The 9,243-nt window shown below is 31.9% G+C and overlaps 1 protein-coding gene across 1 annotated transcript; it reads left to right on the top strand.

The window, feature by feature from the left end:
• Nucleotides 1–1,221: 1,221 nt before the first annotated feature.
• Nucleotides 1,222–8,993, top strand: CLEC12A (C-type lectin domain family 12 member A). The gene is made up of 6 exons (XM_011365755.2): nucleotides 1,222–1,436; nucleotides 3,558–3,656; nucleotides 3,956–4,144; nucleotides 5,040–5,191; nucleotides 6,505–6,608; nucleotides 8,723–8,993. The coding sequence occupies exons 1-6, from the start codon at nucleotides 1,343–1,345 to the stop codon at nucleotides 8,895–8,897; spliced, it is 813 nt and encodes a 270-aa protein (XP_011364057.1). The 5' UTR covers nucleotides 1,222–1,342; the 3' UTR covers nucleotides 8,898–8,993.
• The last annotated feature ends 250 nt before the right edge of the window (nucleotides 8,994–9,243 follow it).

Below are 9,243 nucleotides of genomic sequence, written 5' to 3'. Positions count from 1 at the left end.
TTAAGTTGACATTAAATATTTAGATAAATTTAGAAGAAGCAATTTTTCTTTATAATATTGATGCTTATAATCCAAAAGCATGTTTTCTTATTTTTAATTTTCTTCTTTCTTTCAAGAACTTTAAAGTTTTCTTCATTTTGACTGTGCATATTTGTCATTTGTTTGCATATGTGATTCCTCCCTTTTTTTCAGTGCTTAGCTGTTCTTGTAAAAGGAACCTATTATTTTACTTAATTTTTTTATTAAATATTTTAAAAAATCTTTACATATTCTCTTTGCTAAAAAATAAATAAATAAATAACAGCTATCCATTTTATGGTATTTATATGTGGCAATACCAATAAGAATTTCAAAGTACGGTTTACTAATGAAAATTAGAAAGAACTTACTCAAAAATAATTATTCCCCAACCCTCATCTCCACCTTGCGTATTCGATCAAGAAAAGAACAAACTCCTGCCTCCTAAGTAAGCTGCGTCAGATTTATCAGACACTTAACCTGCATAGCTCTGCTGACTCATTTTCTCCCTCCTTTCAGTAGCTTAGCTGAGAGCTGACTCAAATTGATTGAGCCAGTCTGCAGAAAAACAGCAAGCTGAACTTAGCTCTCCTGCAAAGTTATTTCTGCGGCATTTGGTATCCCAACCTTGGCCATCTGTATGCATAACCCCTAGCATGGTTGCTGGGTCCCAGATTCCTTAATCTATTTCTTATTACTAGAGAAATCAGGTATTCCCTAGTTCCTCTTAGCTAACTATACAATGTAACAAGGTGGCAAGGTGGAGTTTGCACTCTCCCTTTCTCTGGGAGTGTTCTCTGTGTATGTGCAGTCTCCTGGCTAAGGCAAACCTCCTCTGTCACAATCTTTGCCATGAAATGTGCAGAACATCTGTGCCAGGCCATTTCAATAGACTAGTAATTGTTTGAGGGTTGTATACTTTTTATTATTTCTCTGCTTGAAAGTTTTTCTCCAATTAATTCTGTTATTTCTGCATCATGTTGCCCTAGTAATTTGTCTCCCCTTGTATAATACTTATCATATCCAAACACAATTTTAAAAACTATTCTAGAATTGTCACATATAGAGAAATGAGAATAAAGGAAAGAGGAAGAATGCTCCCTCTTGCAACAGCCCTCTGTGCTTGCGTGAGGTCACAGTAGACCAGCAGCTCATTTGCAGACATATGGGTGGTTGGTACAGTGAGTTTCAAAACAGAAGTTTAAGCTTATAAGTTTAAGCTTCAGTTTATAAACTGAAATATCCACTCCTGTTTAAATTCAACTCTGTTTACCATCATTCTTTTTTTTCCCCCCTTTGTAGTTATTTCCTTTCATAGCCATCAATGTCTGACGAAGTCACTTATGCAGATCTAAAATTCCAGGACTGCTCCAGTAAGATAAAAAGTATACAGGAATTTGACCAGGTTGAGATAAAAGGTAAGATTTTGAACTATGGATGTTTTTTTGTAAGATGGTAGAAGTAAAGTACAGGAAGTGGTAGAAGTATAAAAGTAGAAGCCCTGTAATCTTAGATATTAGTGAACTGACAGTGAATTTCCATTTGAAGTTTTACTTAAGTCTCCCATTTTTACCAAAACTGTCCATATAAAATGATTATAAAGCTTTTTTTTAAGGCACTGGTCAATGTATTGAACACAGCCTTTTACAAATTTTCTAGTTTTAATATCACACTGAAGGTAATTAAGATAGGATAGAATTTTTATATGCGTGGATTGGAAAATGTTTTTTTTTTTTCCCCCTGTGAAAAGAAACCATGGAACAAGGAACATATGTTGTCCAGGAAAGTCATGGTTTTGTATGTTTTTTATAATAAAGAAATGCTTGTGTGTGTGTGTGTGTAAAAGAGAGAGACAGAGACAGACAAAGAGACAGAAAGATAGACAGAGATAATGTTAAAGGATCTCATTTGATTTTCTACTAAGTCAAGCATATACTACCCTAATATTTCTCCTATTTCTTTTGGAGATTTTTATCCAACTCACTAAAAAAACAGAAGCAGTTAAGTTGAACTTCCAATACTATGTTGAATAAAAGTGGTGAGAGTGGCCTTTAAAATCTTTTTCCTGATTTTAGAGAAAAAGCTTTCAGCTTTTCACCATTGAGTATGATATTAGCTATTAGTTTGTCACATATGGTTTATATTAGGCTGAGGTACATTCTCACTATACCCACTTCATTGAGAAGTTTTTTTTTTTTTATCATAAATCGATGTTGAATTTTGTAATATGCTTTTTCCTCATTGATTGAGGTGATCATATGATTTTTATTTTTTATTTTGTTTATGTGGTATGTCACTTTGTCTGATGTGTAGAAGTTGAACCATTCTTGCATCCCTGGAATTGATCCAATTGATAGTGGTATATGACCCTTTTAATGTATTGCTGAATTTAGTTTGCTAATATTTTATTGAATATTTTTGCATCTATGTTCATCAGGAATATTGGCCTGTAATTTTCTTTTCTTTTAGTGTCTTTGTCGGGTTTGTGTATCAGGGTAATGTTGGCCTCTTAAAATGAATTTGTAAATGTTTCCTCCTCTTCTATTTTTTTGGAAGAGTTTGAGAAGGATTGGTGTTTATTCTTTGAATGTTTGGTAGGATTTACCAGTAAAGTTGTCTGATCTTGGACTTTTGTTTGTTGGGAGATATTTTGAATATTCACTCAATCTCCGTAGTAATAATCAGTCTGTTCATATTTTCTATTTAATTATAATTAAGTCTTGGTAGGTTTTATGCTTCTAGTAATTTATTCATTTTTCTACATTGTCCAATTTGTTTGCATATAATTGTTTGTAGTAGACTTATGATCTTTTGTATTTCTGTGATACCACTTGTAATATCTCTTCTTTCATTTCTGATTTTATTTTTAAGTAAAATAACTTATAATATAAAGTTCATAATTCCTATTTTTTAATAAGGAAATTATCTATTTTGGGATTTATTTGTTTAATAAAAAGAAAGCGTTCAACAGAAGTTTGTTACTAAAAAACATGACAAATTCTAAGGAGGAAATAGGATAGAGTTGGCCTAAGATCTGGCTGACAAAAGAATACCCAGAGATATTTATTACAAGGAGACTGCCTATCATTTATGTCCCACAGTCATGATTTTCTGGGGAAAACATAAATAGCTAAAATTATTTTCTTCGACATTCACAATTGTCCACTTGAGGAAGGAATACACAGATTGACCTCTCTGTAACTGCCAGCTATTCAATTTCTCCAATTTTTACAGAAAATATATGTTGTATTCAGATTGATTGGTTTACTCTTTTATCTTTTCTAAACTCCATATTTGCCTTTGTTTAGTGAATCGACCTACTAAATAACAGCTTCTCCTTGAACAAAATATTTTCGACCTATTCTTAACATATTCTTTAAAAAGGTATTTTAAAATATCCTTGAGTTTCCAGCAAAGCACATTACTTTACTGGGGACATATTACGAAGGGGAAAAAAAGTGAAATGAATGAATGATTAAATGATTCAAATGAAAATGTATATCATATCCAGGCCTCTTTGCTAATTTTGCTTTCCACAGCACCTCCTGCTCCTCCCCATGTATGGCATCGAAGAACCTTGGCTCTTACTCTTCTGTGCCTTCTGCAGCTGATTGGATTGGGAGTCTTAGGAAGCATATGTATGTATTACCCATGTTTTGATTGAAAAGGAAAACACCTAGAATTGTATGAGTTTTATAAAAAAGTTTACTGTGAATTGAAGCTTTGAAATGATTATAGGTGATATATAAACACGAAGGGGGCTTATAACTAGATCCTTACAGTATGGTAATTAATCTCTTTCTCTCACTCTTTTGAATGACTGCTTCCTTAGAACTTTAATATTCTTAAATACTATTTCCGCAAAAAGAAGGTGATGGTTGTATTGAGGGATTAAAATATTTTTTATCATTTCATTTTTTTTTTTTTTGACCTGGAGTTCACTTAACTTCAAAGACAGAAATGGAAAAAATTAAAAAACTGCATAATTTCAAAGAAGAACTTCAGAAGAATGTTTCTCTACTACTGATGGATAATACGAATAGTTCCAAGAAGATCAGGAATCTCTCTATCACACTGCAAGAAATAGCCACAAAATTATGTTATGAGCTCTATAGAAAAAAACCAGGTAATCCTATTTTCCTCTTTAAGTTATTTGCTAGACAATGAACTAAACCTACAAGTCACTTGAGAATTAGTCTTTCAGAAGTCATTACTTGGGGGAAAGAATTAAATGTGGTTGACAAAAGACTCAATATTTCTATGCAGTTAGAAGACAAACAGAAAAAGTAATAATAACTTAGGCCCCCAAGTTACAGAAGATGACAGTTACTTAATAAAACATTAAATGATATACAGTTTATTTAATCTGACATTCACTAGGTTATTTTGGGTGCTGAGGTCAATAGAAGATAGGGAGGAAAGAATATCTCTTTATAGATAACCTCATTTCTCAATTTCAGTGAGTGTTTAATGAGAATCAAGAGAAAAGGAATAAAGCTAGGTCTGACCCTTGGAATTAGGATGAATCAGCTTTTTAATATCACTAACAGTTTTTATAACTATTATAACTAAAATATGTTCTTTGTGCTTTTGCAAAATCTTCCAAATATTCAACAAGTAAGAGAACTAGAAATGCTCTAGCTGAAAAAAGCAGAATTGATGTATGTTTGTTGGGTTGATTCTCATGACACAATTTTTCCTGTGATTAGCTTTTATCATCATGTAGTAATACAAAAAAAATGACAAAGGGAGAGAAGAAAATTATTATGCAGGGCTCCTGAGGTAGGAAAATATACTGGAATCCAAGCGTTTAATTCGAAGCGTGTTGTTTAAATTATGTTTTGGACACATTGTGGTGGTTTATAGGGGCCTGAAACACAGATTCATTCTCTTCACCTTTGACATAAATAGAAGAAAAACAAATAAATTTGTTTAATTTAACATAGAGGACAATGGGAATAATAAGAATAATGAAGATTATCAACATACACCAACCAAGTAAAACTACTTTCTTCTTCCAGAGCACAAATGTAAACCTTGTCCAAAGAACTGGATGTGGCATAAGGACCGCTGTTATACACTAGTTCAAAATTATGACACATGGCAAAACAGTGGCTTGCTATGTTCTGCTTACAATGCCAGCCTGTTGAAGATTAAGAACAAAAGTATATTGGTAAGGTCTTGTAGATCTCTGTTTGTGAGGAAGGAAGCCATTTTCCCCATCATATTAATCCAGACATAATTCTGGCCTATTCTAGTTGTGGTATGAGGTGACTGAGACTTAGTACATTTATCTCAGGGTAGCACAGCTAAGGTAGCATTTATAAAACTTTAGCTTAGGACCTTAGCTTTAGTGGAATCTCTGAGTCTGGGCTGGTGAGTAGATACAGGGCACCCAGAATTTTTAGGTCTGTGAGCATTTCCAAACTGGAACTTTAGGATTCACTTTCAGAACACAATTTCTGAGCATTTATCTAAAAACAGAAGATCTGGAAATTACTCCCAAGGGTTACCAATTTCATAAAATCTACATTGGAGGAGATTCTTTGTTTCTGTCACTTTACATTTTTTTTAACTAAGAAAAAAAGCCAACATATACTAGTAAAGAAGAAACTTTGCATAAAATATACATTAAAAAGTAGAATTAAATGAGGTGGCAAAAGCAAGTGCCTAGCAGATATACTGCACTGAGTTCCTAGGTCCAAGAAAAAGTGAGTTCTCTGGAAGATTTATTTATGTATTTATTTCCTTTTTTTTTTTTTTAATGTCTAAATAGTATCTCCATATTTTTCTTTTTACTCAGCATTTCTGGTCTCTCAGTAATCACATATTTATTTTAAGCAAAAAAAAAAAAAAAAATCATTTCCCCAAATGTCTCAGCTTCCCAATTCTAAGCATCTTTGTCCTCCTTTATTAGAAGAGAAAGAAATCAATCCATAGCTTTTCCTCATCTGATCCATTTCTCAAATGATCCACTCATAGTTATTTACTCAAAAAATACCTGGAATATAAGGAAAAAACTTACTATAGCTACAAAAATCTGGACTGGTTTTAAATTCTGTTCTATAATCACTTCTCTAATCTGACTTTGCTACATTTCTCTCCTACTCTTTCTTTTTTCATTAACATGTGTTTACAGTAATTAACCATCTCTTTGTCCCCAGACTGAATATTTACTGCTCAATATTTGAAACCTGAAATTCGTGAACTTCATTGACCCTAAGTTAAGGTTATGCATGAACCAGTAGATTCTGCTTTATGTGAGACAGTAACTGATGTATAAATACTAGAGGAAATCTTGTAGTAAAAAACCCAACGAAACAAACAAAAAAGAACACTTTGTCTCAATTTTCTTTAATGACATCGAAAAGTAATAGTATAATGTTAAAAATGTTACCTTGAGAGTAATTTGTGAGAAATTATGTTGTGAGGTAATATACAGACATGGAGACAATTATTTTAACAAACCATCTCTATTTCTTGTAGGAATTTGTAACATCTCAAAAGTTATATGACATTTGGCTGGGATTATCTCCTGCAAAAAAGTACACAGAATACAATTTGGATGAGACAATTATTTCCTCTGACTGGTAAGTCTTTAGTTTTATTGAATTTTTATAGTTGGCCTAAGTAAAAGCATTTTCTTCAGGAGCATTGTAGATTACAATTAAAACTGGCTTCAACTGAAATTGTATTCCTAAAGAATTCTTTTCTATAAGGCTTCTTCAATGTATCCAATATCACAAAAAGTTGCCACAAATGTCTTCTCATGATCTTGACAAGTCACTAACTTATAGTAGCCAAATAATGGAGAATTTCTTTAAATAGTGCTTTTATCTAAGAGAATATAGAAGCCAACAGTTGCACATGAAATGATGCTAAATTCTGGGATTCAAAGATGAATGAAAGATTGACTCTGCCCATTGTTATTTAACCATTAATTGTATGATCAGACTAATTTTTAAAAATCTACAGATAAAAAGAATAGAATATGATAATGCTTCAGTAAAAATAACCAAAAATAAATTTTAGCTTTCAAATTTGTGTTATAACTGATATTTGAAATGGCTGTTTTTCAATGGAAAATTTAGAGATAGAGTAGAAGAGCTTTTCTGGTAAAGAGAATAAAATGAACTTGGCCATAGTATAGTGCACATATGGTATATATAAAATATTTTGTTGTGTTATATTTTAAAATGTGTTTATAAATATACCATTTTAAGTGTATTCATATGTTTTATTTGTTCTGCTTATAATGAGGAAAAAAAGACATATAAAAATAATGCTAAAATTTCATCTATATTTTATAATCCCTTAAATTTGAGAAGAGACGGGATTAGACTAAAGAAAGAAACCAGAGTCTTAACCTGTCGAATATTGTTGCAAACACATGAATTCATACACATGTTGGTTGAGGACACATCAAGCAGGAGTAAACACATGGCAAAGGTGTTGGGGTGCTCCCACACTGAATCTGAACCCGGAAATTTCTGCATATTCAACACATTGGCCAGACATCAGATAAACACTTTCATTGTTCTTTTGTTGTTGTTGTTGTTTTGGTTTGTTTTGGTTGCTTTTTCCTTTAGATAGAAATAGTAGGTGTAAGAATATGGGTCAGAAAGACAAGGCAGCTCTGTCTTTGGCAATTTGCAATGATAGGACATAATGGGAGATGAGAAATGTATAAATGGAGGACAAACGGATATATACATTTAAAGATCTCATTTAGAGTAAAGGATTAGAGGTAAAGGTAGAGGGTGTATCAGGAGAGAGTATAGGTGGAATTTTGTTTTGAAAAAGTAGAATTTCCATGTGTTTTTTTATATTGTTAAAGGAAAGGAAACAGATATTTCCAATCATCAAGAAATAATACTGAAATAAAAATTATATAATAATATATGTATATATAACATATACATATATAGTTTATAATAATATGTGTATGTATACATGATTCTCTTTTGTTTTTTATTCTCATTGTTTTAGGGGGCTTGTTTCTGGAAAAGGGCTCTGATAAATAACATCTGTATCATGTTACCTAAAACAGAAATTTTCACTTTTGAAAATTTAATTGAACTTATTTATTGATTAATGATCATTTTGTATTAACCTAAGTATTGGTGCTACATTTTTTCCAAGAGATAATATTTTCAACTTACACATTTGTCCTAATGCATAATCCCTGATCACTAATTTTGTATTAGGGGCTGATAATTATTCAGAACTTCAGAGTAAACTCTCTAAAAAATGACTAGAGCAATATGTCGCTTGGAGATGATGTCGAGCTTAAAATATCATACATTAGTTAATTCTTCATTTTGGTGATTATGAAAGGCATTTGAGGAGGACGGTGTCAAAGATTTATTACTGAGCCAGTTGGATTAAGAACCTAATGGAATTGCACCATTCTAAATCATATCAGGTATTAGGGAAAGAATGTGCTATGTTTGACAGTAAGGAACAGTAAATATTCCAGATGTAAGAAAGAGAGAAAGGCAGAGAAAAATAAGGCAGTGATTGACATTGCATATCGGCCAATAAATATGAGTAACCTGGACACTCTTGATATTCTCAATAATAATTAAAATTTATTTTAGACAGACCCTAGGAGCAATGATATGTTAGAAAAGTAATTTGTGTGTGGGTGACTATGTTTTAAATGTTTGACTTGCCAAATGTAATTTTTCATTTTCTCTTTCAGGTTTACAGGAAACATAGATGACTTAAATAGCAAAATGTATTGTGGATATATATATGGATCACGCGTTTATTATACTTACTGCACTGAAGTAAAATTTTCTATATGTGAGATGTTAGCTAATCCAGTGAAGATTGAGAGTATGCTAATGAATGAAGTACCAGATGGAAAAATATAGTTAGTGCACTTATTTTCCTTTTGCTGTTATCCTGCAAGTAAGGGCGACTTTGGGGAATACACATCGTGTGAACCACATAAATGGAATAAAGATGCTGTGAGACTAAATTCCTGCCTCTTCTAATAATTTATATTTTTGGATTTTCTTCTTTTTCCTCATTTGCTGAGTGAAAGAAAACTAAAGTCATATCAAAAGTCATACTATATCATTTTGATAAAGTCAAGACACTGTTGAATACAAATTCAGTGTTTTGGGTGGGAATACTGAAAACTGAAGCTAATTTTTTCTGTTTTTCCAGACATAAACAAGGTAAATATCAACCTCATAAAGAATAGAAAAAAATTGG

The sequence above is a fragment of the Pteropus vampyrus genome, unplaced genomic scaffold (genome assembly GCF_000151845.1).
Source record: "Pteropus vampyrus isolate Shadow unplaced genomic scaffold, Pvam_2.0 Scaffold116, whole genome shotgun sequence".
In the NCBI taxonomy this organism is placed as follows: Eukaryota; Metazoa; Chordata; class Mammalia; order Chiroptera; family Pteropodidae; genus Pteropus; species Pteropus vampyrus.
Note: the sequence above shows the minus strand (reverse complement) of the source record. Positions and strands in the feature narration are given on the sequence as shown.

Excerpts from the sequence above, each read along its gene's own strand:
- CLEC12A (XM_011365755.2), top strand. The coding sequence starts at position 1,343 with ATGTCTGACGAAGTCACTTATGCAGATCTAAAATTCCAGGACTGCTCC. Across the intron at positions 5,192-6,504 it reads TTAAGAACAAAAGTATATTG|GAATTTGTAACATCTCAAAA; the intron begins GTAAGGTCTTGT and ends TATTTCTTGTAG. Across the intron at positions 6,609-8,722 it reads ACAATTATTTCCTCTGACTG|GTTTACAGGAAACATAGATG; the intron begins GTAAGTCTTTAG and ends TTTCTCTTTCAG.